The sequence below is a fragment of the Rosa chinensis genome, chromosome 3, assembly GCF_002994745.2.
Source record: "Rosa chinensis cultivar Old Blush chromosome 3, RchiOBHm-V2, whole genome shotgun sequence".
Classification (NCBI taxonomy): Eukaryota; Viridiplantae; Streptophyta; class Magnoliopsida; order Rosales; family Rosaceae; genus Rosa; species Rosa chinensis.
In genome coordinates this window covers 7,961,508-7,987,543 of record NC_037090.1, presented here as the reverse complement: position 1 = coordinate 7,987,543, position 26,036 = coordinate 7,961,508, and the positions used below count along the sequence as shown (strand labels likewise).

General features: G+C 40.9%; 1 protein-coding gene and 1 pseudogene across 1 annotated transcript; both read right to left on the bottom strand.

Moving 5' to 3' along the window:
* Positions 1–6,650: 6,650 nt before the first annotated feature.
* Positions 6,651–9,040, bottom strand: LOC112191340 (serine/threonine-protein phosphatase PP1). Its single transcript, XM_024330652.2, has 4 exons — positions 8,897–9,040; positions 8,610–8,823; positions 7,549–8,108; positions 6,651–7,098 (listed from the first exon to the last, which is right to left on the bottom strand). The coding sequence occupies exons 2-4, from the start codon at positions 8,776–8,778 to the stop codon at positions 6,922–6,924; spliced, it is 906 nt and encodes a 301-aa protein (XP_024186420.1). The 5' UTR covers positions 8,779–8,823; positions 8,897–9,040; the 3' UTR covers positions 6,651–6,921.
* Positions 9,041–10,109: 1,069 nt separating this feature from the next.
* LOC112191339 lies at positions 10,110–12,286 on the bottom strand (annotated as a pseudogene).
* Between the last annotated feature and the right edge of the window lie 13,750 nt (positions 12,287–26,036).

Genomic DNA, 26,036 nt, shown 5'->3' with positions numbered 1-26,036 from the left:
CTGCCACATTATCCTCAGATCGAACCTAGTTCACTTTGGTATTTGAGGAGAGTCTGTTGTTGCTAATTATGCTTGATGTTATCGCTTTTGATGTAGCTTTGCTTCATTTGTTCAAAACGAACAGCATTATCCTAAATGCTCGTAGGCTCATCTTGTGGTAGACTTCAAACCACAATTGTTCGAATATGCGTGATTATGGATCTAATCCATAAACATTCACTAACCACTTCGTGAAGAGCGATAATCTCTGCATGGTTCGAAGATATAGCGACGGTCTGTTCTGTAGACCTCCAAGATATCACGGTCTTTTCCCATGGTGAACACTTAACCAGTTTGGGAGCGACCTTTGTGTGGGTCAGAGAGGTACCCAGCAACAGCAAAACCTTCCAAAACACTTATATCGTTTTGGGATAGGGATAGAGAACACAGGCCAGCGTTGGTGACTTTTCTGGTGTGTGATGGGTCCGAATCCATCTTCTCTATGTAGGGATAGAACAAGCCCATATCAATCGTACATCTCAAGTAATGAAAGATATCTTTTACACCAATCAAAATGTCGTCGCGTTGGCGCAGAGCTACACCTTAGCTAACAAGTTCACTGCAAATGAGATGTCCGGTCCTGTGCATTGAGCTAAGTACAATAATACCCCTATTGTACTCAAGTAAGGCACTTCTGCCTCTAGCACATCTTCGTCATCATCCTTCAGACGAAGAGGGACATTTTCAGGATCAAGACTACAGACGATCATGGGGGTGCTTGAAGGTTTGACCTTGTCAAAATGCTTAAGCATCTATCGACACGATGCTCAAGTTCCAAATTGAGACACAATCGTGTTCTCCCATAATCCTTCATCTCAAAATCAGATTTCAAGTGTTCAGCGGTTTCCCTTAACTCTTTAAGGGCTTCTAATGAAGATCATGTCTAACATGAACCGCGATGGAATCCGAAACTTGTTATGGAAACGCGTGGGCATATCCCTTCCCAATCAAGTAGTCACTTTAGTGAGCGTTTCAACCTCTTTGTAAACGCGCTATGTGGTCTAGAGCAATTTGATTTGGGTAAATGAAGTTCACCATGAACCTTCATGTATATTCCGTATCTAGATCCCTATACAGATACGTAGTGACCACATTTGTAAGCTGCATGTTCAGTTATTCCGAAACTACCAAACTGACAGGGTAGTGGAGTGCAATGACATCCATTACGAAAGAATATGTCTCATCGTAGTCGATTCCAGGGCGTTTTGTGAGAAGCCTTGGCCCATAAGGCGAGATTACCATCTCTTTTTCTCACTACGCTTTCTAACGAAGACCCATTAGTCAATAGGTTTTATGTTAAGAGGTGTTGGCATCACTGGCTCAAAAACCTTCCTTTTCATTAGAGAATCCATCTTAACCTGGATCACATCTTTCCATTTAGGCCAAATTTCTCTACGTTGGCATTCATTCATCAACGGAGCATGGTTCGATATCATCTGACTCAACAAACTCATGCGCAATGAAATGCGCAACTATATCATCAATTATGATGGAGTTTCTATCCCACGTCTCAAGTACACTAGTGTAATTTTCATAGAGCTCTATATTTTCAGGAATATGTTCTGACGTTGAGGCGTCCCCCAATGATAACGCTAACCCGTAAGATTCTCATGAGACGGATTTTGAGTCTTGATGATCAAAGGATTGGAATGTGCTAAAGTGTCATTCGAACCTACGGGCCTCCCACGCATCCTAGCTAGGGCAATGGCCTGTAACACCAGAGTGCCACTCTCTTTGGTATTGGCGCCATGCCTACCTCCGTGTAGGGTGGCACTACGTCCTCTCATAGGGACGTCCTTCCTTGCAGGCTTGTTTGCAGCATATTTGTGTGATCTCGTCACTTTAACAGGGATCGAGATGAGACATAATGGGGACAAGCCATGACAATTCCTGTTGTTCCTACTGAACATCCGTGTTCTTATCTCCCCCTAACGACGGGAAGACTGTCTCATCAAAGTGACAACCCGCAAAGCTAGCGGTAATGAGATCGCCTTGCAAGGGCATTAAGTGGAGAACGATTGTTGGAGTCTCAAATCCAACGTAGTTACCCATTCGTCTGTAAGGACCCATCATATAGCGCTGTGGAGGCACAATTGGCACATAAATGGCTCACTCAAATATGCATAAGTACGATACTTGTACCCAGTCACTAGCTGTAACGCAGAGGTACATTTATTGGCTGTGGGTCGTAGACGAATTAGCATAGCTGCATGCGATATTGCATCACCCCAAGCGGATAGAAGGAGATTGGTGCGCATTACCAATGTCCGGACTACCATCGTAGTCGTTTCCGCAAGACCATTTGGGTGTGTACATGGGGTACATGGGAATGTGATGTCCAACATCAGTCCTATTGCAATATCCATCGAAAGTCTTTCGATGTAAACTCTCTAGCATAGTCAAATCCAATTGACTGAATAGGATGATCCGGGGAGTGAGCCCGTTGTCATATGATATGTGCTAGGAGTGCAGCATAAGTAGCATTTATAGGTGGACAATGGCACAACACGTGACCAGCATGTTTGCGTGTCAACCATCATCATGAAATATTTAAGCGTCCGCAAGTTGGTTGAATCAATCCACAGAATCCACATGGATTCTATGTAAGAACAGAATGAGTATGTTCATTTTCTTTGCATAGGACTGTCTTAGTCCTAATTTTCCTAAGGGACGGGCTTTGTAAAACCAGCGAGAGGCTTTAGAAGCAACCAATGAGAATTTTGGTTAGGCCCGAGAGTCTGAAACGCTATTTGAAGCAAGTTGGTGATTGCAGCATCACCTGGGGCGCCATAACCATGATGCACGCTATCCATGGTGTCATGAATAGGGACTGTGCCAGCCGGCCCAGCACCAGGCTGGTGGTGGACCGAGGCGGTGCCCTAGGCAGCAGCGTCGGTCACACTTAGTCTAGAAATTAACTTTTGATTCATGCTTCGTTTCGCTCGAAAGGAATGATCTATCCTGTCGTGACAAAGCCAATATGTGTCTAAATCCTAGAAATCTTCTCTCATAACTTCATTGGATTAATAGCTCGAATAGTGACATAGAATCCACTAGAGAGACACATAAACTTCTCTAAGATGCGCATTTGTTTGCAATCATTAGAGGTATTGCAAAGGAACTCATTTCCGTTCCCTACATGCATTTTCGCATGGAATCCATTGGCTATTCATAGGTGTGATTCGCCCTAGAAGCGTAGAGATTTTCTGTGACAGTAATTAAGGTGCCATTTGGCAAGTGGAACTTGGGCTATTCCATGTCCTTGAATTAATACTGATGGTCCAGTCATCGTAGTCACAAAAGTCATATGCTCATAATCAAAATGGAGTCATAAAGAACTCGAAATTTTATTCATAAGCCAACAGAGTTACATATTTGTCTTTTTGACTAAACAAAATCTAATCCAAAATGATAGCTAATGCAAAATAATGGTAGTCGTCTAACTTCTTTCGGTAATTCCAAAACAAATGTGACCAGGTGAGTAGAGAGATGTCGGTGGAGTAATGCTCTCTTAAGTACCACTAATCTCATAACTTTCCTAGACATCACACTTATTTTGGGTAAGCCTACTTTGAAGAAAACCTAAACCATTGACATTTACTACAAAAATATATGGCAATTGCTTATTACATCTCTTGGAAAAATAAAGACTTAAACAAAATTGGCGATCTATTGATCCCAGCCAGATTTGTAGTCTTCAACCCTTCACTCTAGATCATCTTCTTGATCTTCTTGTTCCACATAGTGAGCTTCTATTGCTTCACAATATGCTTTGTAGGCGGTGACAATTTATTCACGAGCTCTACAAATGTGTGCCCAATGATCAGACACTCCACATCGAGAACATACATCTCTTTGCTCAAACTCCATTGATTGAGGCGCTTTGAAAGCGTCATTTAGATGGCTCTTAGTGTTGGTGGCGCCACCAACATGGCCAGAGGCGTTGCCTCCCTCTCTCTATCCACGTTGACCTCTTCGGTTCCGTGTTCACCTATTTTGGCGGTTACCTTCCCAAGTAGAGCGATTATATGGACCCGAACGTCCAGAAGTATCCCTAAGATTAGGGTTTCGCTCTTGGCGCCTTCTCTTAGGGGCACGACTATAATTGGATTCCGGAAAATGCCCTGTTCCCACGGATCTCGAATTATAGTTCTTCATAAGGATGTTGTCATGCTTTTCAGCGACATTCATAGCTCCCATGAGCTCATGAAACCTTGTGATTCGTCTTGCAGTAACATAGATTCGATAGTTCTTAGCAACCATCAATGCAGAGACGGGAAAAGTAGAGAGAGTCTTCTCAATCAACATCGCATTTGTGATATCTTTACCACAGAATTCCATTAAGGATTTAATGCGAAGTGCTTTCGAGTTGTAGTCAAGAACTAACTTGAAATCACATAAGCGGAGGCTATGCCATCTCACTTCTAGGTCAGGAAGCAGGGAGTCACGGAAGTTTCCAAATCTATCTTCGAGTGAGACCCACAACCTTCTGGGGTCTTCTTCATTCATACACTCGTACTGGAGCGAATCATCCATATGACGAGTCATTAGGATGATGGCTTTGGCCTTATTTGCCTCTAAGGCTGCTCTATTTACTTCCAAAGCTTGAGCTTGCTCAACAGTTAGCACGTCCTGGCTAGGCTCGAGAATCGTATCCAATATTCCATCGGCCTTGAGATGCTGGCCGATATCACGAACCCACATGTGATATTCAGAGCCAGTTGTTCCCAATGGAGCAAAGTCCAATTTGTTCAGGTTACTCATCCTGAAAAAGAATAAGAAATTAGGGTTAGTTTCGGAGCAAAAAAGGCTACCACGAAAACAAATAAAATTTCTGAGCGCAGTCGCTTTCAAGAAATTAGTAATTTCCGAGCGTAGTCGCTTCCAAGAAATTCGATTCCAAGAGGGGTTGGATTAGATCGAAACAATGATGTTTGCGGTCGATCGTTTTATCTCAACAAACTCTAAGTTTGGAGAACTCTACAAGCTCCAAGCTTGGAGTGAGCACGAACCCCCACAGTCCGGCTTAATTTGGTCTCTCCTATGACAAAGAAAGGGGGGTAGAAAAAGGGATGTTGGAAGTCCCCAATAAAAAGAAGAGAAAAGTAATAAAAACTTTAAAAACGGGAACTTTTAGAAAGGTTTACCTTGAAAAATTGCCCGAAATCTTGATTAGAAAAAATCGCCGGAAAGTCTACTGAAAAGGATTGACCGCAGGTGCTGACGTGGTTGCCGGGTGCTAACGTGGCGTCTGATGCTGACGTGGCTGAGATGACGTCAGCGGCTTGGGCTTCTGGGCTCGGCTTGGGCATCTGGGCTGCAGCTTCTCCTTCCTCCCTTTTTTTTTTTTCCTTTTTTTCTTCTTTTCCTTCTGCTGGTTTTTCTGCCGAACTTTCAGTCGGCCGGTTCAGCAAGGTTTTGGCCTGTTTTTGTGATATGTCTTCCGGTTCCTAAATCTTCAGGTTGAGGAGCTTCTTGTGACACAATTTGGTGGAAATTGGAGGTCCGGAAGTTGGTGAACCAGTGTAATATTTGCTGCGAGATGTATGAAGCTTCCGGTGGCCGGTTCGGTAGGTTTCCGGCCGGTTCTTGGGGTGGGGCCACCGGTTCTGAACTCCTGGGATCGAGTTCTTCAAGGTGTGAGGTGGAGGCAGAAAAGGCTTCAAGGGTTTTGTATTCAGATTCAAGGTTTTTAGCTTCTTGAATAAGGGTTTGGCTATTTGTTTCAGGGTTAGGGCTTCGTTCTGATAACTTGTTGTAGAGAAACTAAAATTGAGAGGAAATTGCTATGTCTTCTCATTGATAATAGGGGCCTCTTTATATAGAGGATTACAATGTATAGAATCTCAATCATACAAGGAAAGTAATCGTACATTGAATAGGAATCTAGATCCTTCTAATTTAACCCTATTACCACTAGGTCAAGTAACCTAGAGTTTGGGCCAAACATATATATATATGTATATATATATATATATATAGGCGGGTTCTGAAGCGGACGTCCGCACTTCGCTAAAGTGCGGACGTCGATGCAGCAGGAGGGTTCCAGGCGACGACGGCGGCGCGGGGCTGGCCGGAGGGAGGCAGGAGGAGTCCCAGACCTCTTCTGGGCGGCGTTAGAGGTCGGAGGAGGTCGGGCTTGCCGGTTTCTGGGCAGCCACCTCACCTGCAACTGCAGGTTCTGTGCAGCATCGCAGAACCGTCGCCGGCGACTCCACTGCACCGCATACCCCTCCACACGACCCCCGGCGTCCCTCCGGCAAGCCGCGCCGCGCCGTCGCAGTTCGATCGAGGCCGGAGGAGCGACATCCGCACTTTTTCTGGGTTGCGGACGTCCTCTTCAGAACATTTTCGTATATATATATATATATTAAAAGTTATGGCAGAATTGTAATTTGATTCAAAAGACGGGGTAAAACCAGCACTTCATGTAACGAACAGTGATGAACAGTGTTAGGAGCTTTAGTATATTTAGAATTTGCTGGGACTATATGCTAGGCGAGAACCTTATAATTTCGGTTATCAAATATACAAAGAAAAGAAAAAAATCGATGTTACTTTCGTGTTCCGAGTTGATTGACGTTGGCTGCACCCTAGCTAATGATACCACATTCAGAAAAGCGAGCTTAGATATATACTTGTATCTTGTGACAGGTGAGAACACGAGGTATTCATGTTCTTGCAAATGAGGGTTAACAACTTTATATACACGCAGCTTTTCTAACGAAAATTTGCTGCTTAAAAGGTCGGATCATATGCAACCGGAGAAAACATAACGCTGCTGACTTTACACAGAAGAAATTTGCACTCCTTCGATGCTGGTTTTCTCCTTTCTTAATTGTCTTTTTCTTCATCGCCCCGGCAAATCCGATAACATGAGAGTCAATTATCTACTGTACCTTTCCCTCTCCAAGGTTTCACTAGCTGAAATGAGCAAAGCAAACTCTTATCCACTCTCATTAAGGCACCTGCATTGTTGAACTCTCCGCAATAGTTTGGTGCAGAGAATATGGTGACCAGCTGCCTTTCTGCAAAGAATTCGTAACCATCTTCAACAACCTGTCAAACAAGGCCAGAAAAGTACTATTTAGCCACCTCAAGGATGAAGATCAATGACGTGCCGAGAATCATTTAAAATCAAACTTAGCAGAAAAAAGGAACTAAAACTCTTCCGTGCAGCATTCCCATATGCAAAACTACTGCCATATAGATCAATTGTAATTCAAAAAGACTTGGAACATATTTGTACCGAGTTGAAGATTGTATTGCTAACTATTTCCAGTGGAAAATTCAGGCATAGGTAATTTCCTTTAGTTGAATTTTTGGTGTGCAATGAAAGAGATTGACATTCTATGTGTTCTGCAAGGTTATGGGGGCAAAGTGTTCATAGAAATGTCCCTAAAGAGGCTGTACTAGGGACAAGAATAACGGGAAAATGTGAATACAGAACAAATAGGATTATACATCAACAAAGAAGGTAATAAGAAGAGGAAACTGAAAGACAAAGACCTGGTGTGCCCGGCATATGAGATCCATATCATGTTTCATCAAGAATTCAGCCACCCTATCAGGTCCAAAAGTATACGAAACACCCCTATCATTCTCACCCCACCCTTTAATGTCTCTATCTGGATCTGACCAAAGAATGTCACATAATAGTCCCTGGTCCGGTACATCAACCGGCCTCTGTATAGCTCTGAGCTTATCCAAGGTTTCCAACTCAGGAGATAGGCCACCATGCATGCAGAAGATCTTGTCATCAATGATTGCGGCGACAGGCAAACAATTAAAGCAGTCTGTGAAGATCTTCCATAGCCGGACGCTGAACCGACGCTTACACTCGTCGTAGAATCCATATATTCTGTTGATGGAAGCGCATTCGTGGTTCCCTCGGAGGAGGAAAAAGTTGTCTGGATATTTTATTTTGTAAGCAAGGAGAAGGCATATTGTCTCTACGCTCTGTTTTCCTCTGTCTACATAGTCTCCGAGAAACACGTAATTCGCATCAGGTGGAAAGCCACCTAACTCAAAAAGTCGCAAGAGATCATGATATTGACCATGTATATCACCTGCACACCCCAAATCCAGATATTATGGACAGAAATGTATCTAATTCTCAACAACAACAAGATAGTGAATAATATGTGATCTCTGCTTCCAACATAGAAGAAATGGGCATAGTTGTTTCTCATTTAACTTCACAGCCTAATTGGACAAAGGCTCTTGTGTTTATGCATCAGCTGAGACTCAAATCTAGTGATGGGATATTTCAATCTTTAGCAATGCTGACATCAAGAAATTATGGTACCTTGAGGAACAAGCAAAAGATCCGATGTAAAATGTAACTGAAATTGTAGACGCCTATAACAATTTTACATGCATGAAGAATATACAGATTGGGAATTAACAGAAATTGGACAAATGAGTATGAGAAACAAGGACGTCTTATCCCTGTGTTTGTACAACTAATTCCATGCAACGATGCTTGCAGAAATCATAATAGGATACATAGAAGGAAGGATTAATAGACCTTGATGAGAAATATAAGAATAGAGCTGATAAATGCATACCACAAACATTAATGGGAGCTGCCAATTCAAGAAGATTAGGCTGCCTGAGAAAGACTTCTTTAGCAGTGACGCAAAGTTGGCGGACTTCGGTCTCTACTAGAGGAATCCTTTTGCCTCTGTTGACCTTTCCCTCCAGTAATCTCTGAATCAGGGCATCCAATCCTTCCATCCCCCAATTCCAATTCCAACTCCAATTCCAACCTGCTTTCTACGTCTAAACCAAAATATTTCAGAGAAAACAAAAAGAACAGAATGTGATCAAGATCATGAAAGAAACAATGGATTACCAACTAACAAAGGATAGATAAAGTGAGGGATAAATTGCAAGAGAATAGCAGGAGAGAGTTATAGTTGGTGGCATTGGTTTATTTGTTAAATCAAAGTTGGTCATAGGGTGGTGATGAGATTGTTCTTTTTTGGGTTTGTGAGTTGTGACATAAACCTTAATTTTATGGTTGCGATGGTTAGGTACTTCAACCTCTGCCAACTAATTAGAACAAAGGAATAAGCACCTCACCCTCTTTCCGATTTACATGGGCTGTTCCACCCCAAAAGGGATGATTATGCTATAAATGATAGATGTTGATATTAAGAATGAGATACAGTTTATCATAAATAACAACATTGACTACTCAGTCTACCCCCTTCAGTTAAACAGGTAAGTTACTTCTATCATATAAACTACCTTCTTGCTTAGGTTAAAAGTAATTTCTTCTGAAAATATATTTGAGGAGGATTTTCAAATTAACTACAGCATTTTTATGAATAGAATAAGTATGCTTTTTCATACATTAGATTGACAAGTTTAATACCTTGACTTGAAACGAATCGAACATGACGCGGTCCATTGACAACCCTAATCCCCAGTTCCCCACTACTGTATTTCCATCCATCACTAATTTATCAGAAATTGTCAGCAAAACCATTATAATAGACAACAAAGCTTTGTGCTTCTCCACTTTAAGACATTGTCCTAATATACAGATAATATAATGTCAGCTCATTACCTAGCTACTAACTACATCAGTTGGTTTGCTTATACTGTTATACATGATTCGACAGGTATATATAGTATCCCTATATGTATAGGCTCATAACATGATGGAATTGAAACCCTAGAGGTTGCAGATGAAGCAAAATGAAGAAGAAGATAATCGAAACCTTGAGAGAGAAATTTGACAGCATAACACTGTAACTTTCTATTTAATCCACCCTGAGAAAACAAATACAAGAAGATAGGTATTTATAGTTCAAGCTACAGCAGCAACGTATGCACTACACAACTATTCCTTACACGTGTCACTGCCAGCTATGCATATGACAACTGTCAAGAAGCTGCTGGAACACTCTAGAGACTTATTGGGATAAAGAGCCACGTCAACATAGGCAAGAGAAAAAGATAAAAAGAAAAAAAAGGCACCGTCTGAGGGCCAGCCAGTACGTATGCCACTAGACTATATGGTATTGCGCAAACTTCATCTGCACCAAAAATTTCAGAACTCAACTTCTTGCTACCAAAGCAATCTTAGTCGGATCACCACCCCATTCTTCAAACACAACCAATAAATTCCCACTTGGCTTCAACCACGAGCGGGGAACATGGTAATCTCTGGGAAGGCTGGCCACAATTTGTTCGGCATTTGTTTTCAGTATAAGTTCCAGCATAATAACAAGTACCACAGGTGCCTTTTGCTGTATATGCTGGCCAATGGCATCCGATGCTCCGACCATTAATCCACATTTGACCCTTTCCCATGCTACCCATATCTAAAGCTAATGGTGCATTTCCTGGTGGTGCATCTAAAATAGCCTTGTACCATGTAAGGGGTTGATGTTGAGCCAATAGTGATCCTTGTACCCATTCAATAGAAGAACTTCCACCCACGGTATGGAGGCTCATATCGTCACCTTTCATACCAGTCTTATAGGTCCATTGCCATCGTAACATATCCCATGTTCCCGAATTCACACCCTTCAATGTGACTGGCCCTAGAACTCCGGCATTCCATGTCTCAAAGTGCACACCAACATTCGGTAGACCAACAGAAACACTTAGTAAAGCAAGCTTGTTAATGCCAGCTCTCAGCTTCACACCCTGCTTGAATTCTAACTTGGGGAACTCCAATGTTCCATAAGCAGATCCTGATAGTTGACCATTGATGAAAACAAGCAAGGCATGCCCAGCTGAATCGACAGTGAGAATAGGGTACTGTCCGGTTCTTAGAAATTGTTCATTAGGACCTATTGTGATATTGGTCGTGTACCACAAGTAGTCTGTAGCATCCCTAGTTTGACTTATTTGCTCACGAAGTCCGACCAATGTAATTGAATTGTCATCATTAGCAGTGGCAATTTCTTCCATGTACGCCTGCCAAGAAAGGGATGCTACTGGCGTCATCTTCGTCGGCGGGCTCTGGCCAATCCTTGCAGTGTTGAAAACTTCAGTTTTGCAGTCAGGGAGAATGCTTATGGACCAAGGTGGCAGGTTATATTGCTTATTCCAAAACATCACTCTCACGGAGTATTTTGTGTCGTAATTTGCAAGGAATGCAGCACAACCAGATATCGACTGGTATACATGAGCCTCTTGATTATTTCTGAGTTTTGACACTGCAGCATCAGTAGCCACTAAAGCTGACTCAGCTAATTTGATGGCTCTGTGCAGATATTTCAAATGGCTATATTTTGGTTCCCTTGGTAGTCCATATTCATCTAGAGGGGCATCATAGTCATAGCTAGTTGCGATGAAGGGACCGCCAGCAGTTCTGCCAAAATTTGTTCCTCCATGGTACATGTAGTAATTGGCAAAAGAACCACCGTTTTGTATAAACCTTGCAACTGAAAATGCCAAGTCCTGTGCAGGTCTAGTAGGAACCGCCCCACCAAATTCTGTATACCAGCCAGTCCAGATTTCTGTCCACATTTTGGCCTTATAGTTCTTGTTTGGAGTGAAGTTTTCATAGCAGAAGCCATTGCAAGTATCGATGATTGGATTAGGGGAATCTTCTTGCTTGCACATAACCCATGGAACACAAGTGTTGAGAGCCACAGCCATTTTCGCTGCCCATTGAGTATAAGATTTACCAGGTTCACCAATTTCCCACTCTACCAGTCCAAATTCATTTTCAATCTGAGCAGAATTATAGGACCTCCCTGAGTTTGGAACAACCTTTCTGCCTTCATCATATACACAATCTTCTGTGTAAATTTTTCCATTTCTGCCATGAAAGGACGATTGTCTGTTCTGAAAGCAATTCCGGGAACATATTTCAGCCAAACAGGGAATCTTTCAAAGTTCCATTCAGCACAAATATAAGGACCAATGCGGAGATGAACATATAGGCCATGTAGTTGAGCCAGCTTGATGAACTTGACCAAATCATATAAGTCTGGATCACAAAATAATATTTTCCTGGGCTTGGTTCATGCCCATTCCAGAACATATAAGTCTGTATCACATCCAAGCCTCCATCTTTGGCCTTCTGAATCAAATCCGGCCACATCTCATGTGTGCTTCTGGGGTAGTGAATAGACCCTGAAATGAGAATCACTCTCTTTCCATTGACTATAATAGCTCTGTGATCATAACCCACAGAGGCTAAAGCAGAAGAGAGCCATGAAACCAGAAACAGTAGCAGGAACACGTTGGCCTTGGCTCTAATGTGTCAGTTCCACATTGTTTGAAAAAATCTAATGACAGCAATGAACTTTGAATTTGTTTGTTCCCACTTTGAGACTTGAATATTGTATATACGGGGATTTGGTTTTGGTTTTTGCACACACACGCTTTCCTTTGGTTTTTGGACTTGAATATTGTAATGAAAATCACTATTCATGCAAATAATATGAACTATAATTTTGACCATCTCCAACCCTTAGGGAAAAATTCACCAACGGTATCTGGACACTTAGGGGATTTTAGAATGATATGTGACCTTACAAAGTTATCAATGATACCTGGACTCATTATTTCGTATCAACATCGTACCTACGACCAATTTCTGTCACGGGGTAGTTAAATTTTGCATATGCAATGCACGTGAGTCACTTAATGAAGACAAAAGGACCAATTTAGCCTCAATTTTTTTTTCTTCTCTCTCTTTTGTTCTTTCTTTTTGTTTTTTGGTTTCTTCTTCCCCTGATTTGAATCAACAAGATTCAAATCATCTCAATAGCGGGCCATTCCGGCTATGTCATGGCCTTGAAGAACACTGGTGCCGCCTTAAGCGATTACAGCCACAGAGAATCACAGCAGACACAAGAAGAGCTAATCCTCCATCACGACTAGTGACCACTGGACTCCACCGCTACTGAGCAACCGCCTCCTCCTCCTCCGCAGCTCAAACACCTCCCTTCCGTCTCTGCCGATGGAGATCCGGAAAACGAGGATGCAAGGGGTTAAGTTGCCCATTGCTGAAGAGGACGAGAATGAAGAAGAAGAGGACCATGAGGAAGAAAAAAGGTTTAGCAGGAGATCGAGAAAGGTAATGAGCTTGATGGGCGCGGCGCCGGCCGTCATCTTTTCCCAAAGAGAAGCCAAAGCTTTGGAGAGCGACATGGTGTGACTCAATTTTCTTGAACTGGGTTTCTGAGTGGGAGTTTCTCGGTTTCTTGAAATGATCGACTGGTGTGGTCTGGTGTTGGTTGAGGTGGTGCTAGCGACGAGAAGAGAGAATAAAAGATAGGGTTGAGATAAGAGAGAGAAGAAATAAGAAATTTCTTCGGTTGTTTTTTAATAAGAAAAGTGTAATAAGACAATTTTACCCTAGGAAATCAAGTCACATGCGTGGCATGTGTTTCATTTTAATGGCTCCGTGACTGAAATTGGTCGTAGGTATGACGTTGATACGAAATAATGAGTCCAGGTATCACATTGATAATTTTGTAAGTTAAGGTATCATTCTGAAAGTCCCCTAAGTGTCCAGACACTGTTGGTGAATTTATCCCGTTTTTCAAATATATAGTATTTTATAATTATACTATTATTTCTACTCTTATAATTATGTCTGATCAAATCTTATTAATTTTTTGGATATGATTTTGTGAATATTTTGTTTTTATTATTATTTTTTTTAAAGGGCCTTTACATTTTGAAAATGAAAAAAATGAAAAAAAGAAAACCCAACAAATACATTTTGAAACAGATAGCTGACATCAGCCAGCTGCAAATTGTAATCAATCTTAGTCGTTTATCTCTATTTTATCTCATCTGATTTATTTAGAGCAGCAATGTGGAGCCCACGAAAATATAGCCTGAGGGCTATACAAAGGGCCATCTTTAGCCTAACCCTTGGCCCTATAGCCCCTCAAATGACTTTTTTGGTTTAGCTTAGGCCCCATTAGAGATGAAAATCTTCATTTTTTGGGCTATATCCACCCATAGCCCACAACTGGAGATGGCCTTAAAAGAGAGGGGAATGGCAGAGTTGAAGTGTGGATTTGATGGGGTGGAGAATTTGAGAGAGAGAGTTTGGTTTGGTTTAGTTGAGTTGGTACTGCGGGCGTTACCTTGTTCTTTCAGATATAGGAGGAAGATAATGCAACCGTTTTTCTTTCTTTCTTTCTTTCTTTTTCCCCCTCATTGCAATGGGCAACCTGAAAGCTAAAGGACTAGGAAGCTCGAGAAATCTGTTTGGAACTGGGTTACCCTGTTGGACCAGGCAAAATATAACTAGAACTGGATTGCAATAGACTGATTTAGATTGCATTCTCAAGGAATATTCTTCTATGCATCAATGTGTGAGTGTCCCCAGCACCTATTAACTTATCTCAGCCCTTGATATTTATAGTTTTTTTTTTCTTTTTGAAAAACTAAAAAGTGCACTTGATTTTATCAAACCGTCCATTCCTTGTGCAAGTGCACATTGGTGCTATGAATTCTCTCCTCAATCTCAAAAGGATGTCGACCAGTGGGTCTTCTAACATTAGATTTGGCCTTATTCTCTAGTTCTCATAGAAAAGAGCCCCAAAAAAAGGGCCTTGAGCCATAGCATAATTTTTAGAGAAAACACTCCCATTACCCTATCAACAAATTGTTAGAGCCCAGTGTTTTAGTAATAGGGCCACCAACTATTTTTTCCCCCTTCATAAGGCACTAGATTAAAAATTGTGTTAAATTTTGGATATAATAATCAACATATTTTACGTAAATGCCACTAGAGTACAAATTCAACAATCATTCTCTCTCTCCTCTCCAGCGAGGTCTCCGACCAACTCCAGCCAACTTTTCAGCGAATTCTGGTGAACTCCGGTAACCAGTGTTCTAAAAAACGGCCTAGGCGCCGGCATACCGTTCTGATTTTGGCTTGGGCGAAGTCATTAGGCATCGGGCCTCCAGGCGGCCGCATGTTGGATCATAATTCAGATACATATTTGTGCCCTAAAACATGGATATTACTTGTTCTAAAGTCCAATTTAATGTTGACTAATCCAATTCCATTATTCCCCTAATCTTGTACTTTGGCTTAAATTTATTTATTTATTTATATATATTTATTATATTTATTATGTTTTCCTTATCATGATAGGAAATGATGGAGAAGCTTGAGGGTGACTATTTGGCTAACACCGCCTAGGCGGATGTTCCTAGGATCTGATTTTTTATTTTTTATTTTATTTTATTCTAGTGTTATGTCCCGAACTTAAACTTACCAGTTTACTAGTCATTTGGACAGTAAACGACAATTACTTTCACTTTTGACTTTGTTTCGATACATTTAGTGGCCCTAAAAGTTGACTTTTTGTTCGGTTCAGTTTTTGAGAAAATTTTCTTCACGGAAGTCGTAGAGGACATTAAACCGAGCACGTGCATATGTGGCACGTAAAAATCAAATTCGTATGCGAAAGTTATAAGCGAAAAATGAAAGTTACTGTTCATGGTAATTTAGTATATATTTGAATTTTTACTGTGGTAGGTCAGTATCTCTCTCTCTCTCTCTCCCTCTCCCTCTCTCCTCCTCCCCGCTTCTTTTCTCTCTCTCCCCTTCGGGTCTCTTCATTTTTGCCGTTAAACCTCACTGTCTGGCCACCAAACGGCGAGCTTCGGGCCTTGGAAGACGTGCCTCCTCCTCCTTGACACTCTGACGGTGGTGGTTCACGATGATTTGGCCAGGATTTATAAATCGAGTCTTTAAAGTTCACTGTAGCAGTTTGATAAATTCCGAGATTCCACCTGATTCCGGCCACCATCTTCGACAATTCCGATCATTTTGGAAAGCCCATTCCTTGCTGAAGAATCCCTCCAAGTCTCTTGAAGCAATTTGAAGCATGGAGGAAGAATTGAAGGTTTGGAATTTTCATTGTTCAAATCGGGTATTTACTGTTTGCATTGATTTCCGGCAATTCTAGGTGTTTTCCTGCTTGGTGGTGGTTGAGAAAAGTGTTTAGAATGTTGAGAAGATGTTGTAGCTAGATTTTGGTGCCCCGGTTTGAGGGTGGCCGGTGGCACGTAAGGCCCATGCGCGTAGGGTAGAGCTTTGCTTCCTGTTTTTAGCCAATTAAATCGCATATGCGTTGTAGAATCTGTAATTGAGAGTTTGATTGAAAATTAGAGAAGTTTTTTATCGATTATTAATTCTGAATTTTGGAGTTTCAAGTGTCGATTTATGGGAATCCGATCTTCGGATTTCCCTTGTTTCTGCTATGGAATACTTAAATTGACGGATTGATATTTGTAGCGAAGTTTGGGTTGATTTCGAGAAGAGATGAAGATGTCAATTTACAAGGGTTTCGTTTTAGAATCGTAATTAGTTTTTTAATCGTCATTTACGAATTGTAATCTTGTACAGGATGAGGTATCGACCCATCGCTCGACAAGGATCCTTAAGCTTGGGTACCATGTTAGCCGTATATTGTGAGTGGACTTTTGATTTTAAGGGATGCATGCGGTTATTTTTCGCGAATTATTGATTCAAATATTTACCATTCTATTATAACTTGAGCATATATTGAGTTTGGAAATTGATTTCGGGTTATCTCGTGATTTCACTTTTAATGATGATTTTCGGAGATTGAGTATGATTTATTTCGGTTACATTTTCGGAAGTGGATTTTGTATTACTACTTTGTGTGATTTTGAGTTCCGATGATTTATCTCTGATTTATGATTTCGACTTATGTTTTGTTGATGGATTTGTGAGTATTCTTTTGGCGTGTGGGACACGTCGTGATTTATTTGTTATCTTGAAATTTTTCGAGTACGGTTGGGAATCATACTCGTGTTTTCATTTGCGAGATTTTGGGGAAGTTTTACTTGTTTTCGGTTTTCTATTGTTTTCTTCACCGTGGATTGATTTATTTAGTTCTTCTCCTCACGTGGGTGTAGTCGAGCATTATTAGTACTCCTCCCTGCTTACTATGTGTTTGTGGGTGAGTTCAACATAGAGCCTGGGAGGCTCCCTTCATTGCATGGTGATATGTTCTTCCCTATATCCTTCTGTTACTTGACTAGTGAGACTAATCTGGTGTCTTTTAACAGGCGAGGCTGGTCTTGTCTTCTTAAGTATCGGAGTTTCAATATTTTTACTCAGTTGTTTGTGACTAGCAGGGCTAGTCGGTTTTTTAGCTGAATATCATTCGGATTATTTTCTTTAATTGTTGCATGCATCGGGTTTTTAAAGGAATAAATGTGGGAAAGTATAAAACACATTTTTCTTTACAATTACTTATTTTTGTCCACTCACACTAACGTTTTTATGTACTTTCCCCCTGGACCATTCGGTTTCATTTGCCCAGTCTGTAGAGTAGCTAGTTCGGCATAGTAGGATTCGGGGCATAGCATCTGCTGCTGTTGTTTTCCTTATTGTAGGTTATTTATTGAACCTACTTGTATCTTGATTTATTTTTTTGTCTTGTAGATTGCTCTGATAACCTGTCGGACAAATGTTGTAAAGTTTGGGAGTTATACTTGTGTATTTGGATTATGTTGTATTGTTCGGATTTCAGTTGTTAATTGTAGAGTTGTTGTGATTTGGGGGAGCAGGGTGGCTCCAGAAGAATAATAATGGTTTATTAGAGTGTGCATGTGTTTCTACAGGTTTTGGGTAGTTCATTTTAGGGGTGACTCTGCCGAATTTTTGGTAGAGTTATTCCTAAGGTGGGCCTCACGAGGCCATCTAAGATTTCAGGGTGGAATTCAGGGTGGGTCCTGTCATCTAGTCAGATATCAAAACACTCAAAACTCAAAAGCCTTCAGAAACTTCTCTCTGAACTGAAACCGAGTCCTCGACGGAGTCTTTCATTCAAAACTAACAACCTAGCACTCGAGGATGAGTCGGTGGTGGTGGATCTGAATGGAGAGTCATTTGGGCCAGATCGCTGGTGACTTGATTAGACGGTGGTGCTTCCAGTGATAAACTAGATGAGAGAGAAAGCCAGGGTTCAAAATTTGAATCTTAAGTATGATCAACAAAACTATCAAGGGTTAATTACATATAAGTGCATGTTAAGTTATTGTAGCCTAAAGGCCACCAAATATTTTCATCCTTCATAGGCCACCAGATATAAATAGAGTTAAATTTCAAACATTAAACATAAAAGAAATTACAGCTATGCCACTGGTCTCTAAACATACCCAATTCTATTGTCTACGTCTAGGTCATTTTGAATCAGAAATCGCCTCTCTTTCTCTCTCTTTGGATCTCAACCTCAACCTCGTCATTGCCGTGCTCCTCTCTCATCTCGGAGACGACGACCTTCCGCCATGGTCCGGTGTCACTTGCTCCACTCAAGGCGATTACCGAGTCGTCACTAAGTTATAAGCCAGTTCTTTACCACTCCATTTGATTTAATTTTGATTACCAGAGAGTGTCTGGTTTTGATTTTGTTCAAATTTGCAGGGAGGTTTATGGAGTCTCAACTGTTGGGCGTTGTCCTACTATCGTCACTAATCTATTAGATCTCACTAGGTTATAAGACCATCTGATCCTGGTTAATTTTCTTTGGAGTAGCTTTCTCTTTCGATTTTGAGAATGATTGTTTTGTTAATGAATGTAGGTCTTGATTTGTATTACTATTGTTACAGTATTTGTTTTGAAGGTTGGGAGTAGATGTATTGGTTGATAGTGGCTTTCTCTTTGGTTGGGAGTATGTTTTTGGTTGATTGGCGGTTTCTTCCTCTCTGGTTGACAGTAGGTGTTTATTTGGTTGGCAATAGTTTTTGTGTTATTTGTCAGTAGATTACGTATTCCTTCGCAGTAGCTTTTAAACACATTACATTTGTTTTGTTTGACAATAACTTTTGTGTTTCTTGGCAATAACATTCATAATTTATGGTAGTAGATTTTGTGTTGGTTGCTAGTAGCTTTTCCTAGTCTTTCGCAGTAGCTATTGTTTTGCATGCAGTAACTTTTAAGGTGTTTGGTAGTATGTTTCATGATGCTTGACAGTAGCTTATCTTTAACAACAACTTGACTTACCAGCTTGCATGTTTAGCAATCAGCTTCTATTTGCAATATGTATTAATTTAGAAAAGCTACTGGAATTAGATTGAAAAAATACTAGTAGAGGAGAAGAAAACTATTATCACAGTAAGGTAAAGTCACTATAATAGTTATATAAAGCTACTAAATGTAATCAAAAGGGAAAAAATAACATAAAAACAAAGACATAACAAAGATTGGTATTATAATGAGGAATGAAGACAGCAGCATGCCGCTACACCACGAACTTATCACTCCATCAATCAGCTTCTAGTTTTAATATGAATTAAAAGGCAAGAAGACAAATATATATATATATATATATATATATAATAGTACACACAGAATTCTTTCATCGTGTTAGTTGCTTTCCTAAGCTGTACCAGTAACATTTCTAAACTGCATTAGTAACTTTCACTATACAATCAGCTAAAACCTGCATTAGTAATAGAGATAGCTATGAACAATCAACTTGAAGAATAGCTTCACTATACAATCAACTTTGATCAAAAGAACAATCAGCCAATTTAACTATAAGTTACCCATGACTTAGGTTTAGCAAAACAAAAATGAAATCACATTGATGAAATCTGAACTACAAATCAAGCGAAATAGAGTGCAGAGAGAGAAGGCTGAGATCAAATCAAAACAAAAATGAATTCATAGTGATGAAAATCGAAGTATAATCCAAGCTAAACAGAGTGCAAAGAGATGGAATCAAACCACAATGATCGATTAAAGACTGTGAATTCAAGGACTACAGGGTGTAGAAAGAGAAAGCGATGAGATCAATTCGACGAGAGAGAGAGAGAGAGAGAGAGAGAGAGAGAGAGAGAGAGAGAGAGATAGAGAGAGAGAGAGAAAGAGCTTTATTGTGGTAGAGATAGAGAGATTAACTTAAAGTGAAACAGAAAATTGAATGGTAAAGAAAGAACGAGACAGCAGAGGGTAAAATAGGGGAGGGTTTAGGGTTTATGGTTTTGGACCCTAAAGTGGCCTTATGTATACAAAACAATTTAGATAGCCTTATGACTAATGTAAGTCTCAAAATGACACTTATATGTAATTTTCTAAACTATCAATTGTTTAGAACATTGCCGGCGACCACAAAAGCTACTGTTATTAACACCAAAAGCTACTGTCACGAGCAACAAAAGCTACTCTAGTGAGATTTTCGGCAACCTCTGGCGAGCTCACAAAAACTATCGTCTGTAGCAACAAAAGCTATGCTCCCTAAAACCAAAAGTTACTATCCCCATAAAAAAAAGCTATTATCACCAACACCAAAAGCTATTTTCACCTGCAACAAACACTATTGTCACCAACACCAGAGCTACTCTCATAATCTACTCTCATCAATGCCAAAAGTAATAACCAAGCAAAACAAAAACTACTACTAAGAAGAACAAAAACTACTCCCAGAGACTGAGAAAATTATTCACAAAGACTAACAAAGCTATGGCAATGTAAAGGATGCAACCAAAATATAAATGCTACTGCAACTTAGAAAAGAGAACATATTCAATAATAAAAAGCTACTTCCATAGTTGTAAAAAGCCAGCACCATAGTTGTGGAAATCTATTACAATAGTTGTATAAAGATACTATAAATGTTGTAATGCTACTGTCATTTTTCAATGGTGACACTCTAAAGCCATAGGCATAATTTTGCCACCTTTAGCACGACTCTTCATTTCAACATTTCTTGGTTAGCCGAATCATCTCTTGGTCAATGGAGGCTTCAATATCCAAATTCACATGATTTTCGAAATCCACTACTGCAAATGCAAAGGGCACTACTACACAAAGTGAATCAGACAACAGTCAAAAACCTGTTGTCTGAATGAAAATGGAGATGTTGTAAACTGGCCTGCCGTCTGATCTCCCCCATCAGACAACATTCTTTTTTAATTGTCTCTCTGGTCATTCACACAACATGTGTATCTAAATATGTGTTGTCTAAATTTACCAAATTTCGATTCATGACAGTAGTCTGTTGTCGGGTATGAACTCAGACAACAGCTTACTGCAGGGGTGTTGAGTGAAATTCACCAAGCACAACAATCTTTCCAATCCGGTGTTGTCTCCTAAATATCTTCAACGACAATATTGTACGAGACTTGATGTGTGAATTAAACATCAAACAAGCATTTTTTAATACCAGATATTGTGTCAAATGCATTACAAATATCAATTTGCTTGAAATGGTGTTGTCTTGCATGAACCTCATACTACACTTCCGATTACCTTATGTTGTCTCCATCTTATCTAAGATAACAATTATTTGGATTACAGTGTTGTCTGAAATTCAATTCGTATGACAATCTCTTGGATGCATGTGTTGTATCTGATGAATTTCAGACCACAAATTTTATTTTTCTTGTTGTCTGAATTAACGTTATATAACAAGTTTGAGGATGCTAATGTTGTTTGAATGTTATTTAAGATAACAGTGACGTTGATGAATTTGTTGTCTTGAATGAACCTCAAACCACACTTTGTTGGACGCCGATGTTGTTTGAATAGCTTTAAGATGACAAGTTGCTAGATAAAAATGTTGTCTAAATTTTCCTTAGACAATATGTGTTATGTCTTTTTGGACTTGTGTTGTGTGATATTTTGCATTACAATAGTTACATACTAATCCTATATATGTTGTTGGAATCGAATTTGTCCAATTGATATGGAAATAGACTGATATGAAATTCGAAGTTCCAATTTCATTTACCACATTCTCATACATCATTCTCACAAATCTTACATTATCAATTCAAAGTACTAGCATCAACTCATGTCCAACCAAATCTAAAGAACAAAGTCGTCTCAACTAAACTAAAAAAAGATATGTGTACCCAAGTACCAAGTACAATGCTTACATATATGTCTTGACCACAAACTTTATCCACTCATTTCTAACCACATCCATATCTTCTTGGGATATGCTTCTTTGCCTCTTCTTTCCCACTGAAACAAAAGGGTTTGCACTTAGTAATGGACAAAATTACAAAAAAGAATCTATAATTGTCATTGAGCATTATGTATTTTGGCCAACCTTGAATTTTTTTTTGTAATTTGAGCATTACTAAAATACATAATGCTCAATGACAATTATAGTAAATGACCTAATGGCTCTTGAGAAAAACAACCATAGAAACAAGTCAAAAAAGAAAACCCAAATCAGATCAACCAAGAAAAGAGATGCCCATTTCACAAAGAGAGCCCGTTGTTGCCGGAATACTTGGATTTTCTGCTTGGAATTGAAGGGTTCACTAAAGCTTTAACAGTTGCAAGTTTTCAAAAACACATCAAGAACTTGGGAATTTTATCTCAGTTAGATGCTTGAGCTTAGTGGGAGTCACCTCTCATTTTTAGAATTTATTCTTCTGTAATAAACTTTCAATTCATAGCTACTTCTCCAATTATCAATTTTATTGTAATTTTGTTTTGTAAGTTATCAATAAAAGTAAGATTTCCAGTTATGGCTTATATTCTGGTACAAAAATTCTGTCTTCTGGAATTATTGAGTTCTTGATTATGTGTATTATAAAGTGAATCGATTTCAGGTGAAGTAGCTAGTAAGACATTCACCACTTCCAATACTTGCTGATGAGATTTTGAAACTCTTCAAAATCATGTTGTTGGACTCTGAGCAATGAAACTTGCAGGTAGACATATTAAATTTTTAATTGCTCTTTGGTTTATCATTTTGAGCTTATGTGATGAATAGAAATTTGTGTGAGTGATCTTCAACTGTTTTGATTGTTATGATCAAAATCAGTTTTTGATTCTACATTAATTCTATGCATTGACCAAGCTGCATAAGACATGAGTTTTGTTCTTGTATTTCAGTGCACACTTCATTGTTGTTTAATTTTCTCATTATGGTTCAAATGCTGTGCATAACAATCCAAGTGGGAGAATGTTGGAAAACATTTTGGACTTGTCATTATCTAAAATGCATTAAGTTAATAAGCTTTGATTTAATCTGGAAATTGAACAATAGAAATACATATCTAGGACTCTATCCTATTATCAAACTGAGGTATATGTCTCTCGATTGAAGTAGGAATCTTATCTGTCAAATAACCTGATTGACATCGAATGTATGTGATATACATTAAGCTTTTGCTGATAAACTCTTATGCAAACCTTGGACTCTTTATGGGATGAGCACAAGGTCAGTTTGGGCCTCTATATATATCAGGAAAAGTCCCTATGTTAACTACGACTTGCATTAAGATCAGTCCCATTCTGAAAGCTCTAGTAGTATAACATAGAAGATCTTCTTCCTTATTGTTCTTGTTTTGTGTTGCTCGAGTTTTCTGGTGTTTCTGTGGTGTCAAGCTGCTACTGTCTTTATCTTGCTGTGAAGAAGGATCCTAGTTGCTAAAGCTATAGGTGAGATGGCAGGACAAAGCATTGATCTTCATAACAATGGTAATCTCCTAAGACAAGGCTGGAGACTCAAGTTCTTTGATTGTGCAGATGGTTCTCGTGGATTAGTTCATGACTTGGTATTGATATGATTATGATTCATTGCATCATTTGGTTTTACATCGGCGACATTATCGAACGGATGTGTCTCTGTGTTTCACTTGTTGAGTCTTTCTCTCTGTTGTTTTCAATTTCCTCTCCTGCGCATCATCTCATATGAATTTGTCTCTGTTGAGTCTTTCTCTCAGTTGACATCTGCCTTATCTTATGTCGGCAATAGATAAGAATAGAAAGAAAGTAAGGATAGAATCGTAAATCAGATCACCGCCTCAGCTCGGCTCCACTCAATACACCAACGGCTTGATCACAACAAAAAGAAAGCAAGGCAGAATCATCGGCTGGGCTGAAGCTGTACATACATGTACATTTGCAAGCATAATTAGCTATAATGGGCCATGCTCATTGTATCGCTAAAGGTACTAATTCCAACCAAAGGAATGACATGCAGACACACCGCCAGACGGGCTACAACCTCAGCATCGGACCACCTCTAGATCGCCACCGACGCGCCGTCACGCGTCGCGCCAAGATGGCATCAGAAGCTTCTGAAACTGAGAACTGAAGCATATCAGTCCCACATCGAAAACAAAGACAAGATCAGTCTCTTCCTCACCTATAAAAGGTTCTCTCCTCTCTCCTCATTAATTACGCATTCAATACTTACCTACTGTTACTTTGTCAACATAAATACATTGACTAACTTAGGCATCGGAGAGTTGAAGACCGCCCAGCGCGGTCTCCCTCTGACGCCCATTGTATTTTATTTGACAGGTAACGGGAACTACAATAACAACACAAGTATCGATCCGCCCACCGGATCAGCGTTAACTAAAGTCCAGCTACCGCTAGACTTTCAGACATTAACATTGGCGCCGTCTGTGGGAACTCTTGAACTAAAGATCATCCCACTACAATCACCATGACTAACGGTAGCGGGGGAAACGCTGAAGAGCAGGCGGAGCTCCCCGTCATTCCCCAACCCTCCGACCCCGCGATCGGCGTTAACCGCGCACTATTCACAACCCCGGCCAATCCCGGCGGTGAGGCAAATCCAGGCAGCAGCCGCTCGTCAGGCCAGGATCTCGTCACCATGTACGAGATAGCATTGGCAGATCTTCATAAGGCAAACATGGAGCGTGAGGAGGAGCGCAAGGAGAAGGCTGAAGCCCAAGGACAGATGGCTGCGCTCATGGCACGTTTCGAGGAACTAAAAAACACCTTGGCGGCCACCAACCGCCCGGCACAAAGCGAGCAGTCACGCAGCACCAGGCGTAGTTGACCCAGCGCCGGCACAGCGGCGCCAGGGCCGGTCATACAAATGCACGTACCGCTGAACCCACCTGGGTTGTCGGGAATGGGACCACCGCCCATACCCCAACTAATGTTAGAACAGGTGGCGGAATCCCTTCCGCACACCAACCGCTTGAATGTCAGGGCAAGGACTGAGGGTGATCCGCCCATACCTAGGCGCAAGCCAACTCGGCAGGTCAGTCAGGCCGATTCCGCCGGCGATACAACCGCCCAGTTATTGGAAAGGATGCACCAACTGGAGCAGAGGTTGATCCGGGCGGAGACGGGCGTCCCGACGTCAACTCGGAACCCACTATTCACTTCCAGACCCGGCCCATTTTCCGCCGCAATCCTGCAGGCTGTCAGACCGACATATGCAAAAACCCCAAAGATGTCACAGTATGGCGGAATGACCGATCCCTTTGTCCACATGGACACCTTCAAGAAGATCACCAACAACAAGGGGTTCGACGACGCCACCTTATGCCATCTGTTCAGCGAAACGCTGGACGGCGAGGCAATGAACTGGTTTTTTGAATGTCCGCCAGGATCTGTCGGCTCATTCCATGCACTGTCGCATGCTTTCCTCTCCCGCTTCATCTTACTGTCCGCCGGACATCACAATACAAGTCAGCTTTTCGGCGTTAAACAGGGGGAGGACGAATCACTGAAGGCCTTTGTCACAAGGTGGCGGGCGGCAGCATCTCAATGCCGCGACGTAGACAAGACTATGGCATCGGCGGCCTTCAGGAAGGGACTCCTCAAGGGACCATTCCTCTATCACCTCAATTACAACCATCCCAATGCAACGTACGACCACGTCATGAGTAAGGCGGTCATTCACGCCCAGGCGGAATTCATTACATATGGAGAGACCCCGCCGCCAGCAACGGCAGCAAGGTCAGCACAACCATCTGCCAGTCACCAGGAAACCGCTGACAAGCCCCCCTCAGCACCGCCAACTGACAAGAAAAGGGAATGGCAGCAGGGCCACCACCAAACCAAGCGGCAGAAGGGGCAGCATTATTACAAGGGAAACCGCCCAACTCATGAGGATAACCACAGCAAGCAGACGGAATCCTCGCAGCGGTACGCAGTTTTCACGGTCCTAACGGCCTCATATGAAGATATCTATAATCAGTGCAAGGATCAGATCCCACCGCCACCCCCTCCAAAGTACCCAAAAACAGGTAAACCCAGGAACACTGGCAAGTGGTGCAAATAC

Bases quoted from the DNA above. Each gene is read 5' to 3' on its own strand.
- LOC112191340 (XM_024330652.2), bottom strand. From the start codon at position 8,778: ATGGAAGGATTGGATGCCCTGATTCAGAGATTACTGGAGGGAAAGGTC. The intron at 8,109-8,609 runs GTATGCATTTAT...TGGGGTGTGCAG, and splicing joins AGCTCCCATTAATGTTTGTG to GTGATATACATGGTCAATAT. The intron at 7,099-7,548 runs GTCTTTGTCTTT...CTTGTTTGACAG, and splicing joins TCATATGCCGGGCACACCAG to GTTGTTGAAGATGGTTACGA.